The sequence below is a fragment of the Anguilla anguilla genome, chromosome 10 (assembly GCF_013347855.1).
Source record: "Anguilla anguilla isolate fAngAng1 chromosome 10, fAngAng1.pri, whole genome shotgun sequence".
Taxonomy (NCBI): domain Eukaryota; kingdom Metazoa; phylum Chordata; class Actinopteri; order Anguilliformes; family Anguillidae; genus Anguilla; species Anguilla anguilla.
Window position 1 is genome coordinate 32,237,807 of NC_049210.1, and position 20,932 is coordinate 32,258,738.

General features: G+C 42.4%; 1 protein-coding gene across 1 annotated transcript in view; it reads right to left on the bottom strand.

Annotated features, from left to right (window-relative positions):
• Positions 1-10,212: 10,212 nt before the first annotated feature.
• The window catches only part of phf24 (PHD finger protein 24), a 34,407-nt gene continuing 23,687 nt past the window's right edge, over positions 10,213-20,932 (bottom strand). The window contains exons 7-8 of the mRNA XM_035435773.1: positions 11,976-12,056; positions 10,213-11,226 (exon numbers count right to left, since the gene is read on the bottom strand). Coding sequence (XP_035291664.1) covers positions 11,130-11,226; positions 11,976-12,056 — 178 coding nt within the window. The 3' untranslated portion in view covers positions 10,213-11,129. The remainder of the gene's footprint in view (positions 11,227-11,975; positions 12,057-20,932) is intronic.

Below are 20,932 nucleotides of genomic sequence, written 5' to 3' on the forward strand. Positions count from 1 at the left end.
GATTCCAGTTTTTGAACGAGCCCTGTCAGCTTGTCTTTTTTGCTTTACTGTATCTAGGCTTCTTAGCATCCGACATGGCAGCAGCTAACAAGCAACAAACACTTATGGAATCTGATTCCAAACCAAGACTCTGTAGCCACGCCCACTCCTCCCCACCCAGAGTGCCACGCCCAGTAAGGTCTCAAACACAGAATAACAAAAACATGTAAAAGCTGCATTAGCATCATTATTTTATAATATTTTCAAGTAAAACATCCTGCATTGTCTGCCTTTAAGTCATTGAGTCCTATTTGATTGCTTTTTTTTTTTTTACTGTTTGGACTCTGGAGTGACAAGAATTTTAACCATCCTGCCATTCCAACCAGCAGGTGGCACTATTAGTGCTTCTGACAAAATTGTGGTGCCTACAAGCGTGAAATATTCCAGACACATGAATCTGTCACGGATGAGAACTAGTAATCCGAAAAAGAAAAAACAAGGACAAAAAGCAGCAACAGATGAACGGATGTTCAGATTTTGTGAGTATTTATTACACCCCTTTTCTACTTTGAGCTGTTCAGGTGGGTTATCCTTCGCATAACAGTGTTGGAAATGGATCAGTGATGACAGAGATACAGTTGGCTGCAGTTCAGCACTGGAGGGAAGGGACAGTGTAACAGGCTCATAAACCCAGTCCTCATACACATACAAGGGGGAGGGGCAGGGCGTGTTGGGTGAAAGTGGAGAAAAAGCTCAGGGCGACTCAATATTTAATGGCACAGCTGCTAAAAGGCTGAAGAGATGTGGGAGTTGTCAGCTGTGCTCTATAAGGTGGTCCTTGTACAGATGCTCAGCTCACAATTCTTTATGTTGAAATACACTTCTCCATATTTTTACAGCCAAAACATTACATTTCCGGTGCCCTTTTGAAAATGCATTAAGCTGCCTGACCAGAGATGATTGCCGTGGCAATGGAGGTTCTGTACGGCAATATATCACCAGATACAATTCTTGCCAAATGGAACATCTTGTAGTTAATTATATATTTATCCGGAGAATTTTATGATCCAAATTTTTTTGCTACATTTCTCCTCGATAACCCAACATGAATCACAGCTGCAGACTGTTCCTGCGCTCCTATCTGAAATGTTTTACTGTGGTCTGATCTACGAGAGAACCAGTGTTGGTGTTAACGTGGCTAATTAGGTCACTGGGCCAGGTGATTGATGGACACTAAAACCAGCACACGTACCAACCCTACCAAAAATGGAACTGCCCACGCCTGTCTGAGAGTCTTTGTCGAAATGAACCATGAATCACTCCTCCAGGGAAGGTGGGGTAGAGCTTTACTTTCCTGCTGGTGTGTGATGGTGCATCTCTCCTGGTCCGATGCGTTTTTGTATGTCCTGTGCAGGAGATGTGGAATGAATTATTAACTGTGGACGTGTGGACCATGGGGATGATGCTGAATTGTGCATGTGCTGACCAAGTCGTGCCTGCTCTAAATTCCACAGCAGTGACCTAGTTTGGTGCGACCTGGCACTGGCTGAGTAACGTATGTCCGAATGTCTGTTTTTCCTGCTGTTTTTGTGTGCTACTCCATCCAGTCTCTCAGAAATGTTATCCTTATAAATATCTCCAAATGATTGCTGCTTGTCTGGAGCTCACTGGGGTGTGGCAGTGCTCTGTTTAAAATTTATAGGTTGTGTCTCCGCATGGCCTTGGCTGCTGTCTGGACCTCATTCATGCAGACTGTGATGTTGTGGCTTATGACCAGAAAACTGTGCAATATAACCAAGCTATGCATTTTCACTAGGTTGTGCATTATAACCAAGCTGTCCATTTTAACTTGGTTGTGCATTATAACCAGGCTGTGCCCAGTGACTAGTTTGTGTATTATAACAATGTTTTGCACTGTAACCAGGCTGTGCATTTTAACCAGGTTGTGCATAATAACCAGGCTGTCCATTATAACCACCCCAGGCTGTGCACTATAACCAGGTTGTGCATTATAACCAGGCTGTGCACTTTAACCAGGTTGTGCATTTTAACCAGGCTGTGCATTATAACCAGGTTGTGCAATATAACCAGGTTATGCATTATAACCAAACTGTGCCCGATGACTAGGTTGTGTATTATAACCAGGGTTTGCACTGTAACCAGATTGTGCAATATAACTTGTCTGTGCATTATAACCAGGTTATGCGCAGTAACCAGGTTGTGAATTGAAACCCGCCTGTGCATTGTAACCAGATTCTGAAGTGTAACCTGGTTGTGATTTGTAATCAGGTTGTGTACTGTAATCAGGTTATGCGTTGTAATCAGGTCAGAGCAGAGGGAACGCCACCATACCGGAAAACACTCAGTCAAATTTGCATAATTATGATGAGTGAGGCCCTACCCCTGTATGAGCAGAAACACACATTTAGAAAATACACTATATGACCAAAAGTATCTGAACACCCCTTGGTCTGGGGCTGTTCCAGTGAAGGCAAATCTTAATGCTACAGCGTACAACCACATTATAGACAATTCTGTGCTTCCCTAACAGTTTGGGAAAGGCCCTTTCCTGTTTCAGCATGACAATGCCCCCGGGCACACACCGAGGTTCATATAGAAATGGTTTTTTCAAGTACGGTGTGGAAGAACTTGACTGGCCTGCACAGAGCCCTGACCTCAACCCCATCCAACACCTTTGGGATCAATTGGAAAGCCGACTGCGGGCCAAGCCTAATCGCCCAATCAGCACCCAACATCACTAATGCTCTTCTGGCTGAATTGAAGCAAATCCCTGCAGAAATGCTGCAATATCTAGTATAAAGCCTACCCAGAGGAGTGAAGGTTGTTATAGCAGCAAAGGCTGAACCAACTCTATATTAATATATTAATAAATATAATTTTGGATGAGATGTTGGATGTCAGGTGTCTACATACTTTTGGTCATGCAGTGTACCTTAAAACCAACACCAACAATTAATATCCTCTTTAATCCGAACTGGCACAAATTAATCTCTTCTAACAAGCTGCGCTGCTAGGGACATAAAGAATGAAAGATGAAGAAAAAAGCATTTGAAATGAAGCTGAAGAAGCCAGTAAATACCTCTAGCAGGGTAATGCATGAATGTAATTCATCGCTGATATGAACAACAAACAGGGGAATTATGCGAAGCAATGGCACCGTTTAGCTTGCCAGGTGATGCAGTTGCACTCTATGCCCAAACTCTCCTCCCTGACGGTAGGCATAACAAAACACACTCATTTGAAACTACTTTTCAAAAACAAAGTCATTTGAAAAAACCTGACTGAATAGACTCTTTCCATTCGAGTGCAAATAAATTCTGCTTTGGTGGAGCAAAGTATGAACCAAGTGAGTGATGAACTGGCCCAAGATATTATCATGGTTAATAGTATGAATGTAACATGCCACTTGCAAGCTTTTTTCTCAATTGAACAACTGTGGGGGGGATGGTGATTATAGCAATTGGGGGGAGGTTCCCTCATTTCCTTTGCTGGTTTCTGTCAGTCCCATGACTAAATCCAGACTGCTAATTAATACTGAAATTAACCCTCCTCTTCTTGCCCACAGGGGGTCTTGGCTGCTAAGGTTTGAAATGCTAAAAAACCCTTATGCCTCAGCCTTGAGAAAATTGTCATTCAGGTTGGTTCTTGATTCTAAGTGTCCCATCCTTTCATGAGGAGGCCACGTACAAATTGTGGGTCTATTTCTGGAGATGATTTCAAATGATGTAGTTTGCTGTGGCCCAAAGCTGTTGCTTTGCTAAATTAAATTTAAAAAGGTAAAATTATAATTTGTCTACATGTTCAAGTTGGAATCAGTGCAGCAAGCAGACTGGTTGACTTGCACAGTCCGACAGGAAACAGATGGTAAATGACCCTATAGCACTGGACAGAAAGGGTCTGAAATACATCACTAATTTTTTTCTTCCTAAATGTAAAAGCATACAAATGAATCACTGGATCTTAGATCCGAATGTTTGTTTTTTTCACCTTTAAATAAATAAAAAAATAATTAATTAATTAATTGACATCCTGAGTGACGTGTTGTTTTTTTAACGCTAGTTTCAAGTCTTCTGACCTGATTAAGAAGGGCCTTTCCCAGCCAAGCTTGTGGAGCTCAGGAGTAACCCAGTGAAATGTGCCATTAGGAAAATCAATGCTGGAAGCATTTCTGGCTCAGTCTGCTGAGGTCTTAGTTGATAAGAATGGACGTAGCAGATCTGTCAAACAACACAATCAGCATTTGGATTTTATTAAAGACATGAGCCAAAATCTCTCTCTCTCTCTCTCTCTCTCTCTCTCTCTCTCTCTCTCTCTCACTCACTCTCTCATACATGCTCTCTCTCTTTCTCTCTTTTACATTCACACACAGTATGCGCTAATTATACACACAGAAAGCTTGCTCTGTATCTACACAAGAGTGACAGTGCTAATGGACTGCGATCAGTGGGAAATAATACGGATCTCCAGTTCTACTGAGAGAATATGACATCATGTACAACAATACTGTCCATTGATTGATCTGTTAACCTCTAAGACTAACTCAAATTACCATCTGCAGAGAAACAGAAAAAAAGGCTTATCGTCATACCGTAGCTAAATAACACACCCCAGATGCACACACAAATTAAGTGTGTACTGTACTGTATGTATGTGTGTGTACATAACGCATAATCAAGACTGCAAGTTATAACTCAATACAGACCTCCCAGGTGGTCAATGAATGTACCAGTCAGCTCAATCCAGCATAGAGCATAGCGAGGTAATGATCTCTGCAAGCAGTAAAACAGAAAACATTACTGTTAGTTCTCCAGAAGAGTACTCCATTGAGGGTGCACTATGATTTATTGTAACAGTGTCAAACCTAATTGACCATGCTGCTTGTTGACAGGGGGCTGGTGCTCAGATCCACTGATCTTGACGTTGCCTGGGTGGGCTGATGGTGGACACAATTAATTAGGTAATTGAGTTTAGTTGGTCCAGCTAAAATGATGATCAGTGGATCTGCAGAGTCAGTACCCTCCTGAGACTGATGGAACAGGAAAGTACAGATGAGGCAGAAATATCTTGCTGTCTTCCCAAAACTGCATTTTCCTAGCCTTGTCTCGTGCATCTTGTACCAAAATGTGCAGTCACATTGTGCAGTCAGTATTATGAAACTTTACAAACTGATAGTTTCAGCGTTGGTCTCCTTTTCTGCCTTGAAGCTGCAACAATTTTCCAAAGAGAAAAAAAAGAGCTACAATCATTTTGATGTACAAAGTTAGCATAATGCATTACATGGCTTCAAACATGGGCCCTAATCAGGCTCCTTGGGCAAGGGTGCTACCCACACTAAGAACCAATCAAATTGGTGGCTATGTGTCCTGTGACACAAATTTCATACATGCTTGATACTTATGTCCTGCCAGTGTGTCCTTTCTACTCAAATGGGAACAATATCTGCATATTCAAAGTTCCATTCCATATAAAAGTATCTTTATATTTTTTCCAGATTTGCTTATTGTTTTTCCAATACATCATTTTTACCATGTTCAACTGAGCGTTAAATTGCATCAGTGTTACAAAAACATTGTATGCGAGCTAGCATCTGTTGGGCGGGTCAGAAAAATCAACTGAACTTACCTTGCTCTCTGCCACTGACATAATGGTACTCATTATGGCATCAAAGGAAAAGACTGTTACCTGCTCCATATTTAGCCTTCCAGCGTCGTTGCATGCATTGCATGAAGGTTGTTACCTATAATGATTTCCTATGCCATTTTATTCAGGTTTCAGGAACTTGTGATACAGGAGCTCATGATACGTTATGAATTATTCACATAATACATATGTTGCTATTTATTCATACATTAAATCATTACATAGACACGGTACAGAGTTTTGCTCAAGAAGCAGGATTACTGAGTTGGCTGGATAACTGCACTGAGTAAAACCCAGAAGCCTCCCAAATCACAAACATGGACTGAAGTGAAAACAGCTGTTCTGGGTTTTACTCAGTGCAGTATTCCAGCGAACTAAATAATCATGCTTTGTGATACAGGCCCCAAGCATATGGTATGCAAGGTTAACAAACACATTGGTCATTTTCACAAATGCAGTCTTTATTTACACAAACGCAGTGTTCGTTTTAACAAACACAGTGTTCATTTACGCAAACACAGTGTTTGTTTTCACAAATGCAGTGTTCATATTAACAAACACAGTGTTCATTTTCACAAACACAGTCTTCATTTTCACAAACACAGTGTTTGTTTTAACAAACACAGTGTTACTTTTCACAAATGCACTGTTCGTATTAACAAAGGCAGTGTTCGTTTTCACAAACACAGTGTTCATTTACGCAAACAGTGTTTGTTTTCACAAATGCAGTGTTCGTATTAACAAAGGCAGTGTTCGTTTTCACAAACACAGTGTTCATTTACACAAACACAGTCTTCATTTTCACAAACACAGTGTTTGTTTTAACAAACACAGTGTTACTTTTCACAAATGCACTGTTCGTTTTTACAAACGCACTGTTCGTTTTTACAAACGCAGTGTTCGTTTTCACAAGCGCAGAGTTCCTTTTTCAAGCGCAGTGCTTGCGCTCACAAACGCAGTGTTTTCACATCAGGGCTCAGTTTCACAAATGCATTGCTCATTTTGAGCTCACTCTGAATGAGTCACCAAAGAACTGTTTATAATACTCCCACATGAAAAATAATAATTATTTTTCATGCTCATCTTTAAAGTAATGAGTCCTGCCTTCTTCTATTTGTCTTCAGAATAAAATTCATCGAAATTATTTTTTATTGAGTGCACAAACTATACTCCGGCCCCACTGGAACATTATCAATATATTTAAGCGATGAGACTGTAGGTGATGAACCACCTGTTTAGTAACCAATTTCCTGCTGCCAGCAATATACTGCCAAGACCTGATCTACAGTGTCTATAAAACAAACACTTTCTGGAGAGTCAGCACACTGCCGTCTGGATCTATGCTTTATCATGTCATTAATCAACGTCACAATCACAATCAAACTACTTGATTTCCACACAGTGGCTCAGGTTGCTGTTTTGTAGCCTTCTGCATTATTTTTATGGATTATTGGAGAAATAATTAACGCATGCTGAATGCACTGAGTGATGATTACAGTTTTTCTCAAATGTTTACACACTAAAACTGGAACCATGCACACGATGGTGAAAACTTGAAGCTCATGTGTCAACAACAAAGAATATTTCTGCAAAACTCTAAGCACAATTCTTTTGTTTTCACTCAAATAGCAATTTTAGATCACATTTTTGCACAACTCTACACACAAAATCTCATCATTTAGCACAATTTGCATAATCAAGCCTTGTTTGTTCACATGGAAAACACTGGCCTGCAAATGCCAAACTCTACGTATCAATTGGTCTCACTCATGCCACACCTGCTCAAACTCAATTGGCTAAACTTTTCAAATATCTGTCAGGGCATAAAAGAGACCTCAGGTGACCTCTATTGTGTTGGAAAGCAATGGAGCAACATGCAGCACAGAGAGGTAGAGGTAGAGGAGGAGGTGGACATGTACGAGGTGAACGAGGTGGACGAAGAAGAGGGAGACGAGACAATATTTCAAATGAAATACGTGCAACTTTGGTTGATCGCGTATTTGTTTTTTGCTTTTTTTACAGCAGGCCTACAAACTACGATTTTTACTTTGCAGTCTGCTGAACAAAGATTTATTTTACAGCAACAAATAAAGATTTGCTTTGTTACCTTTTTGAATTTGTTCATTGATTTCATATATGATAACAGATCATTACATCCATTGACCAGTCTAAGCACGTTCTAGTTTTGAGAAGACACAAATGTTATCTATTTTGGCAAAACTCATAATTGCACTGATAAGGAAAATGAAAAAAAACACTTCTAACAATGTTCAGTATGACTCATGATGGAACCTGGGTTGTGAGTGCAGCCCAACTGGACCTCATTGGCAGGACAATACAGTAAATGTGCATTGTATCATATACAATAACAACAACAATCAAAGTGATAACAGTTCACGCACTTTGCTGTACTGTACTGAATTAGAATTAGGTTTTCCTAGCAAATGCACTATTTATATGATGATATATTTACTGTATTGTATGATGGCAACAGTCCTTATATTTACTGTAAATTTGCAGCCTATTTTTGGACCCCTCGAAAAGAAAACTAAAATTTCAAAAAAGGAGAAAATATAAGCAATTTTTACACAATTTTATAACTTGAATATGTAACATGGCCTCATGAGGCCAAAACACATATACAGTATTTTGATGGTTGTGTTTTTAAATTTATCGCACCAGTGTGAAATCAATGCTCAATAAGACCTATTCATATGAGGCCTGTGTGAATCATTTTGATGGAAAAAGTCAGTTTTGGGAAGAGAGAACATGGTTTTGAATGCATGAATGCATTTTGCAAGAGATTTGTGTAGTTTTGGCAAAAGGTTAACTGTTGCTGTGCTTTGTGTGTAGAGTTTTGAGAAACTGAGCTATAGTTTCAGAAAACGTGTTTAAACAATTGAGAAAAAACTGTAACTGTAAGGGTACTGCAGTGAAGGAATAGATAAAATTCAATGATATCGAATGACTGGCAAAATTACTGAACTGTACTGGGAACATCTTGAGCTACATAATTATCTTTGAAAGCTGGAATTATTTTTCAGTGTTACTCTGCTAAGGGAGGGCAGCCAGTTCATTAATATGCCATGAAAGGGAAATAATGGACGGCATTCATAAAGCACCGTTTATCTAACGATCTGACAGCGCTTCACGGTGAGTAAGCGCTACCATCACCAGTGTGTAGCGCCCACCCGGGAGAAGCGAGGCAGCCATTTTGTAAAGTGTGATACCATGTCGGCCAGGTCTGGCGCTATGAGTCTGAATGAAATCTGCCTAGCTGCCCCGCTCCTATGTGCATCCCACTGGGAGCACAGAGGTTCCACTGCTGCTGTTGCTGTAAGGCACATGGCCACCATTTTGCCACATTCTTTGCTCTTGAGCGGCATACATCATCACCCTATCCGCCACTCCCAGGACCACAGAGTGCCTGGCCCACTGCAGCAGGACCCCCTCTCTGTGGGTTAGTTTTCACACATTTTCTTTCTCCCTCAGTTTCTTCGTGTGTGTCTCTCTCTCTCATAATCTCTCTCTCTCTCTCTCTGAAATAAATTCAAGAAGCCTTTCTTGGCATTTCCTGACAAATGCATACAGTACTGCCAAAGCCAACACAAAACACACCCTGCCCAGAATGTTCTGCTTCTCTCATGAAGAGAAACTAATGTCTTTTTTCTCTCTCGCTCTCTTTATGTCTGTCTCTCTCTCAATTGCAAGTTCTACTTTATTTATTTGATGTGACAAGTATATATTTATGTTTTCAAATCATATGAGAAAAAAGGAAGAAACAAAATGGAACGAAACAAGGAAAAAAATACAATAAAGTACAATATCTCTCTCTGTCACTCACACGTACGCACACACACGCACACTCTCATGCACAAGCACACACAAACACAGATGCACACGCACACGCACACACAGAAACACCCACACGCACACACAAACACACATGCACACACACACACACACGCACACACATTCTCTCTCTTTTCAGTCCTCCCACACACATGGATGTTTAAATCCCTATGCCATGTTAAAAGGTCCACGCCAGCGCTGCTGGAGCTGGAGAGCAAAGAGCCCTGTGCGATGAATCATTCGTGCCCCATGGCCGGTCCTCCCATGGACAAACATTGGACCCACCGCTGCGATTACATCGCAACCCCTCGCTAGCTTTTAGAACAGGCCCCACTTTCAGAACTAACCGCCATCTCCGCCTTTCCCCCAGAATCTTCCCACCTCTGTTCTCTTGGGTGCAGAACCGCCCCCCCCCCCCCTCCCCTCGCTGGCAGACTCATTAGCAACATGGTAGCTTCATTCTCATCCATGGGATTGGCACATAGGCTAACATGCTGCGATGCACCATTTCATGTTTTTATCATGTACTTTTATGCACACTGGATTTCTATTCTGACTGCTGAAACCATTTACTACCTTCTCTTGTGTTCACTGGGACTGACACTCTGGAATATTCCATTTGCTTCATGGGGGAGGGGGGTGGTGGCTGGTTTCTACCGGGCTTTCCACTGTAATTGACTTCCTTCCGCATCAAATCCACATAAAGTTAAGACAATGCCATGAGGAAAAATGACAGCATGTATTTTTATTTCAGTACAGATGCATTTCTCCAAGTGTTGTAATTGTTGTCACATTGGCAAAAAAAACATTACATTTTTTTCCTGGCACATACCATTCAGTTAATTTCCACCTGTTACAATATATATTCATTAATTTCAGATGCATAATGCAAACAATTAAAAAAGTGCAAAGAGCATCCAGTTTTCCACTTAGGTCCCATCTGATTCAGCTCCTCTCTGCCACAGGGGCAGACCACTCTTTCTCTTCTTCTGTTGCAATTCCAGTGTTTGTTCTTACAGTACAGTACTTACATACTCTTTTTTTGTAGCAGAATTTAATGATGGGATAATACTGTGAGAGGTACTGCATTCATAATTCTGGAAATATCTAACACTGATCTTAGACATTAGAACACTTCCCTCTTCCAAAGGGTGGGTACTTACCAAGTAAAGAGACTAAATATTTCTTACTGTATGTCCTTTACACTCCCACACAATACATGTGTCTCCGTATGTGTGTGGATATTAGTGATGAGCTTTTTTTTCTCCCATTTTCGTGCCGCTGATGGTTGACATTGGCATTTGGCTGACTGCAGTGTCTCTGTATGAATTCCAGTGTTTATGTGGCCCGTGTAGTTCTCAGGTGGAAAGAACACTTCTCTGCAGAAGGTAACGTACCTTCTTTCAACTGAGCATGGCGCCTGTCATAGGCGTCACCTTCCCAACATCCCTCTCTCTCTGTCTCTCTCTCACTCTCTCTGTCTCTCTCTCTCTCTATCTCTCTCTCTCTGTTGCATTTATCTTATTCTATTCCATATTTCTTCTCAACTCCATCTCTCTCTACTCACGCATTCTATTATCTCCCCCTCTCTCGGCATCCCTCCCTCCCTCCCAAGGACTTGGGTTGACCCTGGGGCATCACAGCAGGGGGCGGAGATGGAGGGCGGGGCTGTTTGGCCGAGCTGCCAGGATGAAGAGAGCACTCTCCTTCACAAACTGCTGCCAGGTCACCTGTCTGTGGGAACAGAAAGCACACAGGGGAGTCAAGCTTAGCCTAGCTACTCCCTGTCTGTGGCAATCCCAATTAGCCCAGCTACATCTCCTCTGTGGGAGTCACGATTAGCCCAGCTACTTCTCCTCTGTGGGAGTCACGGTTAGCCCGGCAGCTTATCCACGCTGTGACCTTTGAAACATTTTAGATGTCTGGTGCCGAGAGATAATTCAGTTTGGAAGGGACCGTTTTTTAATTGCTGTTTTAAAAGAACATGCTGTCCCACCCCTTCGGCCTTCTCAAGAAAATGAGCAACTTCTGCCAACTTCTTAAATTACGCTTACCGAGAGAAATTAGACAGCTGGTGCTCCTAGTGCATGTGCACTGCTGTGCCATTGAACACAGCTCATTATCTCATTATAAACAGAGTCTAAAGTTCCACAATATGATGGTATGTTTGACAGTGTTTGTTTGGTTACAAGCAATATTAACCGGTTCAACAATATTGTACAGACTGCGTGTGTAAATTTAAGAAGCATTTACCCATGCTACTGACTGTGCGTAAATATAAACAGTACTGACCAATACTACTGACCATTTGTAAATATGACCAGTACTGACCCATGCTACTGACTATGTTTGTAAATATTAGCAGTACTGACCCATGCTGCAAAGTGAGTGTAAATGCAGGTATTACTGACTTCTTCTGCCGAGCGTGTGTAAATATTATCAGTACTGACCCTTGCTACAGACCGTGTGTGTAAATTACTGACCTATTGTCATCCTTCTCCCTGCTCTTCTCGCTGCTGGAGCTGGCCGGGCTGTTCTCTGATATAGGGCCAACATGGCTGATACTGAAAGAGATCACAGGGCAGAGACAGCAGCAGTTATCATTGACAGCACGGAGCGTGTGCTGCATCAGCACTGTTATCACATCCCCCACTCGCTCACAGAGGAGGCCCTGATGCTCATCACACAGTTTTATACACCGCACTGAGCACGCTCAGATTCTCCAGTGCGTCCTGCCAAGGACCACACCAATGCTGGTTCAGGGTCAAAAATTATTATCTGTTTATACCGAAATGAAAGCTAATTTCCAATGTGCAGAATTGATGTTCTTATTTGTCGCAATGCACAACCGTCGCGCACAATGAATCGAGCCATTTTAAAACTTCACTTTTAAAAGATCAATAGCATGCGCACAGAAAACGTGAACATTATACAGCGATAATATATCACAATTTTAATTCTGGCACAAGCAGCAATTCAAGATAAATTAGGCATGTTAAATAAACAGCTAACAGTTCGCTGGCCACCTAAATACATTTTTGAAGAATAATAGGCTGTTTTCACTGTCATTTGCAGTGAGGTTACTTTCTTTCTGGTCGTCTGTCTCAGGCAATTTTGTGGGGGGACAGGAAAGAGAACAATGGATGACTTAAATAGCACGCAAGAGGGCCAGAGTTAGCACAGTCTGTACGCTGGGTGGCTTAATTAAACAGATGAAGATAGCGGAACATTTCGGCCAGACATTGTTTGTAATCTCACTGCTGCATTGACAAAAGAAAAATAATTTTTAAAGTTATCTTAATACCTTTTGGCTTTTCATCATGACAAGCAGTTGTTGCTGTCATGGTAAATCAGAACATCAAATGCCAGCTTGGTCCCAGAACTCAGCAGCAAATTCTTTGAGATGCACCTGTACTTGTCAGTAAATTGAACCCTCGGGGTGGATATTATCCGTCTGTTCCCCAAACCACCCCCAGCATGGGAAGCCCTCATCTGATGCAATCTCACTCATCTCTCAGCACTCCTCAAAACTGTCTCCTTTCACAGACATTTCTAACAAATACAACCGCTGCCTGGTAGTGTCAAAGAGCTTTCTTCACTCCGGTGGACCAGTAGAGAGGGACAAGAACCTTAATTCTGTTTTTATGATGGGGAGGAGCAGTGCTGTTGCACCCTGAAGAAGTGCACTCTGACCACTGAACTGTAAAAAGAACTAGAAGGGAAACATGGTCACGTGGTTCCACTTAATTCACTTCTATTCAATTCAATACTTTTGCAAGTGGCACCAAGATGGCTGCCACAGCCCTGAAATTGAATTATTGATGAGTCTGCCATGTATTTCCAATGAGTGTTGTAGAAATTAATCAAACTCGCTCCAGCACAACTTATGTGCCAGAAGCTCAGATTGTGGTAATAAACAGAAGCAGGCAATAACATTTTCAACTTTTCCTGAATCAAAAATCTTTGTAAGCTGATTAGAACAGAAAAAAAATATGACCTAATATCACTATTACGATTGCGTTGACTAGGCACGCTGATCTCAGATTGGTTAAGAACAGAACTGATGAGATTTGTAACAGGGTCTTGAGACAACCATATCAGCTTCAGAGGTTCATCACGTGATGGGGCCTATCTGCACAGTGGCTTCATTTTCTTCTCAGACCACATTTACACACAGCTAAATAGCTTGCTAACTACTTGGCGAACAATTATGAATTATGAAAAGGCTGGTCCATGGAGACCATACGCACAGATGAAAATGGTTATTACAGCATATTGGAAGTAAAACCAGAAAACACTGTAACTCTACAGGAGCACTTCTGCCAGGAAGATGTGCCAGATTAAAAGAAGAAGTATAAGAAAAGAAGTGGAGGAGGAAGAATAAAAAAACAAAAGGCATAATAATGATGACGATGATGATGCTACCCAGTCCAAAACATACTAATATACAGCTGAGTCCAAAATTTTACATACACCTAGGCTAAAGATATTCAAACTCAGTTTGTCACAACTCCGCACATTTCATGTTACCATACATTTATTTTGGCAAGTCAATTAGGGCATCTACTTTGTTCACATCAGAGGTAATTTTAAAACAATCAATTAGATACAGATTCATTTCAGCTTAAATTCACAATATCAGAATTCCAGTGGGTCAAAAGTTTACATACACAAAGTTGACTGTCTCTTTAAACAGTCTGGAAGATTCCAGAAATTGATGTAATGACTTTTTAGAAGCTTCTGATTGGCCAATTGTCATAATTAGGAGTTCATTGGGTGTTAATTGGCACCTGTGGCTGTAATTAAGGGCCTACCTCTAGAGCCACTGCCTTTGTGCCCTTGATACCATGGGAAAATCCAAGCAACTCAGTCAAGACCTCAGGCAAAAAAACTGTGGACCTCCACAAGTCCGGTTCTTTCTTAGGAACAATTTCCAAACAACTGAAGGTACCACAAGCATCTGTACAAACAATGGTATGCAAATATAAAAATCTTGGAACCACACAGACACTGCATCGTTCAGAAAGGAGGCACAAATAAACACCCAGGGCTGAACTAAATTTGGTTCACAAGGTTCAAATGAACCCCAAGACAACAACAAAGGAACTGGAAGGAGTTGGAGGCATCAGGTACCAAAGTATCTACATCTACCATTTAAAGAATCTTACATAGCCATGGCCTGAAAGGCTGTCGTGCAAGGAAGAAGCCCCTAAAAGCCAAAATGACATTTGCAGGTGATCAACAGGTCAAAGACCCAGCCTTTTGAAGGAATGTTCTCTGGTCAGATAAAACAAAAATTGAACTGCTTGGCCATAATGATCAGTGCTATGTATGGAGGGAAAATGGTGAGGCTTTTAATCCGAAGAACACCATCCCAACTGTGAAGCATGGGGGTGGCAGCATCATGTTGTGGAGGTGTTTTGCTTGAAAAGGGACTGGTGCACTTCAGAAAATAGATGGCATCATGAGGAAGGAGGATTATCTAGAAATACTGAAGCAACACCTCAAGACATCAGCTAGAAAATTAAAACTTTGTCGCAACTGGGTCTTCCAGCAGAACATTGATCCCAAGAATACCTCCAAAGTTGTACCAAAATGGCTTAAAGACAACAAAGTGAAAGTATTGGAGTGGTCATCACAAAGCCCTGACCTGAATCCCATAGAAAATGTGTGGACTGAACTGAAAAAGCGTGTCCGAGCAAGGAGGCCCACAACCCTGACTGAGTTAGCGAGAGGCGGCATAGCTTAGCGTGTCGAAGTGTCCCTGAGCAAGACACCTAACTCCTAATTGCTCCCAAACACAGTGTATGGAAACATTTGACCCACTGAAAATCTGATATAGTACATAAAATCTGAAATAAATCTCTCAGCTATTATTTTGAAATGAGCTCTTATGGAAATAAAGTAGATACACTAATTGACTTAACACAGGAAATGTATGGTAACATGAAATGTGTGAAAAATTGAGTTTGAATGTCTTTAGCTTAGGTCTATATAAACTTTTGGCCTCAACTGTACAAATACATTCTCACAAGCTAATAATGGCACCTGCATGCTTTATGATATGAAGCCAGAATCCAATAAGAGGTTTATTGAAATAGCACGCAAGAAGCAAACAGTCTGACAGGCTACCTTACATATCCATTTAGGTAGCCTGTCAGACAGCTGAAAGAACTGCTCTGTTCTATCTTTAAAATATCAGACTCTACACACCAGTAAGACCTTTCAGTCATACTACCTTTGAGAGCCTGGCTCCTTCCTCTCTGTGTGCCTGTACTTCTAGATCATGACTCCTGTCTGTTCCGGCCCCCTAGTGGTGGAATTAGCTTCTCACTGCGGTCAGGACAGCAGAAGCCCTGCCCATCTCCTGACACGAAGACTCACCTCTTCAGATTCCACCATGGCTCCATCGACCCACTCTAGCTATCCTCTTTCATTCTTTTTAGATTTTTGGCATAATGTCATAGGTATAGCTGCATAAAGATAGGTTGTCTGCATAATGGTATTTACTTTTGTTTGCAATAGTAATTGTTGGTTTGTAGGTGGTTAATTTTACACTTACTGATTATAAATGGTCGTTCTGTGCATACTTGATAATATTGCACTTTGGTATTCCTGAGACTAACACTGATGTGCTCCAATTTTATTGTTCGCTCTGGATAAGTATGCCTAGTGAGTGGTTTTTATGTAATGTGATGCATTGTAATGATACCCAAATGCAGGGGAAACAAGCATTAAAGATGGCATCTCTAATTATCAATTATGAATATAAAGAAATTAGAGTCTGAGAGAGAGCAGATTGCTGCTAATATACACCCAAACCAGCATTCACAGATTTGAGTCCAAGGTGACTCATCTCTGCAGCCCGGTGGCTAGCCTGATTCTACACCATCTCCCTCTCTCTCTCTCTCTCTCTCTCTCTCTCATGACTGTCTGTAGCTCCTATCCCTGGATAAACTCTCTTTCACTTGGGACCCTTCACTTCACTTTCAAACACCTTCCCCGCTACATGTTATGAATAATGTATCACAAGATAAGTGGAATGGAATTAAGCCAAACTAATCACTGCTTGAACACAATACGTGTGTTTTTAAATTATTCAAGTTTTTTCCCCATTTAGAAATTTCCAGTTTTGCCATCCTCTGACACACCCTAAAGGCCACACAGTACCACAGGAGGGCGAGTGACTATGTTACACCTTACAGTCCACACAGTAGTACAAGAGAGCCACTGACTATTCTACACCTTACAGTTAACACAGTATTACAGGAGAGCCTGTGACAATTCTGCACCTTACAGTCCACACAGTACTACAGGAGAGCCTGTGACAATGCTACACCTTACAGTCCACACAGTACTACAGGAGAGCCTGTGACAAATCTACACATTACAGTCCACACAGTACCACAGGAGAGGCAGTGACAATTTTGCATCCTACAGTCCACACAGCACTACAGGAGAGTCAGTGGCTATTTTACACCCCAAACAGGCCATACAGTACTATAGGAGTTTGTGTGATTATTTTGCACCCTACAGGCCACACAATACAACAGGAGGGAGCTGTCACTGGATGAATGATGAACTGAACCACTGGTAGCTTGTGGCTAGGGGTGACAACCGGAAGGAGCTAATTTAGCAGAAACCTTAGGAACCTGGGCTGGCTTAAACCCACCCTGCTGATTCCTGGTCTTGTTCGGTTAATGACATAGCTCATAGCGAGTACCATTACCAGCTGCAACACCCAGATAAATGTTGTTTTCTGTGCACAAAGATAGAGTTGTACCAGCCATGACTGATACCCCGCACTGTATGGGATCTTATTATTCATGTACTTCAAAGGGTCAACAGAGGAAGAAAGAGCAGGAAGAACATTCATTGTTGAATGAAAGGAAAATGCGTCGTGTGATGTGGAAATAAGCAACGTGAATAGCATACCTCCTCCACTGTCCCTATTTCCACACGCTCCACCAGCCCCCCCCCCCCCCCCCCCCCACCCTGCACCCGAAACATGTCAGTCAGTCAAGTCAGAGGCCCTGTCAATAAAAGCGTAACACCTAGATGTCATACTGCACTACAGCGGTAGGAGTGAGACCCTGTTTGTGCACTCAGCTAACCTCGTCAAGCGCATCTCCAAATGAACTGGAAGACACAGCCTTAACCATGGCAGGAACAGTCTGCTTTTCGGAGAGGAAAGGGCCGGGGGTAACCCATCCTGAGATGTCTGTGTTTGGCCGGCATTCATTTCCCAGCAGGGCTTGCAGCTGCTCTGTAACCGCTCCTGGAGCGCTCAACCCCATCCGTGACAGCAGCGACAAGCATTCGTCCTGATATCTTTACATCTCCACATCTCTCCAAGCTCCCCCATGAATTATGTGTCCAGTAGTGCTTTACTGTTGCAGTTACAGAATGGTGGGAGGCAGATATCGTAAGAACAATAGGTTACAGTGCTAAATAGCTTCATCGTCATCATCGTCATCATCATCATCCAAACTGATTATGGTACGAAGAAAAAATTAAGGCAATAATTAAATTAGGTGAATGTGCAGGAATACCTCGGTTCATGCGACCCCATCTCATATAATAGCGGCGCCATTCTGTCAGGAACTTCACTTTGCTACCCTTATACCAATTTCAATGCCCCCACTCCCATCCCATGCATATCCCCCTCACTCCATCCAAAAAGCAGTTCTGCCGCCACCCCTTCCTCCATCTCCGACCACCCACGAGTTCACCCATGGCTCATATTCAAATATAACCCCCCCCCCCCCCCCCCCCCCACAACCATTACGACCAGCATGCAAGAGGCTCGCCCCACGGGCGGATCACCAATTCGCCCACAGTCCAGAAATATAAAAACAATAAGCTGCCATGTGTGGAACACGGTGCGTTCTTTCATCTAACCGCACCAAAGTGATTCAAATAATGAGTGAATCCCTGGTGCTTTTTCCGCCAGTGTGCTCCTGAAACCTGTGAAGAACAAGCCTTTTGGTATGACAATTTGTGTCTGAAATTGCAGTTGCTGTTCCCCAGGGCTTTGTGCAGTTCTCATCTGGTTCTGTCTTTCACATTATCTTTGCTTATAGACAGCAAGCCATTAGAAGCTCGTAGCTATAATCGGTAATGTGCTTTACAGTATATATCAACTGCACTGTCAGTTAAAATCATTTTAAAGAACCATGAAAAGTGTTGTAACGTCAAACTCTGATGCAGTATGCCGGGTGAGTGCTTGAGTTTTGCCAAAAGCTGTTTCAAAATTCATCTTTGAAAATCATTACTTAAAACAGTACCTTGAATAAATCACAATACCATTTTTTTTCTCTGCCAATAGTTTGGTTCTTTATCAATAATTCAGCAGATGCTGAACGGAACCCATCTGCCATTGCCAACGCAGCAAGTGCATCATGCAGGGAAAACAACCAGATGTTTTTGCATATACAGTATATGCCTTTTTGCAATGGTGTATAAGAGGATAAAAATGAAAAGCAGGTGCACAGTGAAACGTCCAGTGCCCAGTCCAGTCCAGTAATCCCCGCTCTGGGACCAAACGTTATCTGTCAGAGCTGAAATAACACTGTACAGTTTACGACGTGGCTGGTTAATGTTTAATGGGTAAAATGTTCTGCTCTGCCTGTGTGCCTCGGTAAACCGAGGGTTAAAGTGAAACTGATTGCTGCCCCCCCCCCCCCCCCCCCCACCCCCCCCACCCCCTCCACAGTCACGTTTCCCTCAGACTCAGCTCTGGGAGGCTCTCGGATGCTAACTCAATTTCTCGGGTACAGCTGGCGAGCCTGAGAGCTCATAAATACGCTTTTAACCGTTAATTTTATTGGTTTTTATCTTTCCATCGAACCCCGCCGTCAAGACAGTCGGACAAAGAGCCTCCTGATTTTGCGTCGCGCGCGCGGTCAGCCTCCCGCTGTTCTCCCTCGCTCTGAGACAACTTTCCGAGCAGGAGACGAGGATATTCCCTAACGTCCACAGTAAAAGAAGGTCATCCATCTCCCCCCTTATCTCCGTCTGTTCCTCTCCTTCTTCTCTCCGCTCTTCCCTTTCTCGATCACGCTTTCACCCTCTCTCGGCCTCTCGATTTTTCACCCACTCAACCTCTCCCTTTTGTCTCGGCTGCTCTTTCGTTTATCCATCCCATCCATCCTTCCATTATCTGTACCCACTTTATCCTGGGCGGGGTCGCGGGGGGGGGGGGGGGGGGGGGGGGGGGGGCTGGAGCCTATCCCAGCGTGCGTTGGGCAAGAGGCAGGAATGCACCCTGGACAGGCCGCCAATCTATCACAGGGTACACAAACCATTCATTCACACGCTCATACCTATGGGCAATTTAGAGTTTCCGGTTAGCCTACCTGCATGTCTTTGGACTGTGGGAGGAATCCGGGGTACCCGGAGGAAACCCACGCGGACATGGGGAGAACATGCAAACTCCACACATACAGGCCCAGGATTGTGAGGCGACAGTACTACCCACAGCACCACCGTGCCACCCGCTCTTTCTTTTATCTCTATTCACATTCCTTTCTTTTCTCTCTGTCACCTCTGGTTTTACCTTCTCATTCTTGTGCACTTATTCAACCTCTCATAGTACTCTCAGGTCCTTTCTCATCTCTCATTCCTTGTCTCGATCTCTTTCTCGCCCTCTGTCATTCTTTCATCCGTAACCTAGGATTCAAACAGCCATTTAATCTCAGTTGCTTCTCTTCAATTCAGCTTTTAAAGACCTCTCTACCAGGCGGTCAGCTGCCACCCTTCACTATGAATGCAAAATCCTGAATGGAGATTTAAATGTGCCCAACCATCACTTATGAAAATACCCTCAATGAATAATCAGGCGACATTGAAAGTTCGTTTGTTCACAAGCCTTCTGTCTCTCCCAATAATGCACCGGGGTGAAAGTGGCAAAATGAATTCGCCGGTGATTGATATCGAATTTAAGCAGGGCAAAGAAAACCAGGCTCAGTGAAGGTGCTTGAGATCCTGGGGCTCGTGCAGACTGTCAATAAGACATTCAATAAGACATACTCAGAAGCGACTTTCTCTGCTCCATTTCGAATTTCGTAGAATCTTCTGGAATCAAGTATTTGAATTCCTCTGCGTCAGTCTTTTGTTTTTGTCACTGCAAACTGCTCAGCTTACTGGAGGACAACTGGCACCAATTTCAATCAGTTAACAAATTTAGAGTCCAATCAACGAACCTACTCACCAATAAATCTAAATATGAATGGATCAGCCAAACAAACCATCAGTCAATTAAATAACCAAACAACCAACCTACTAACCAATAAATCCATCTATAAAAGAATAAATAAACCAATCAGACAAGCAATCAATAGACAAACCAGCCTACCAATGCATCACTCAATTAAAATCAATCAATTGATGAAACAAACAAAATTCACAGACCAATCAAGCAATCAATACATCATCAATA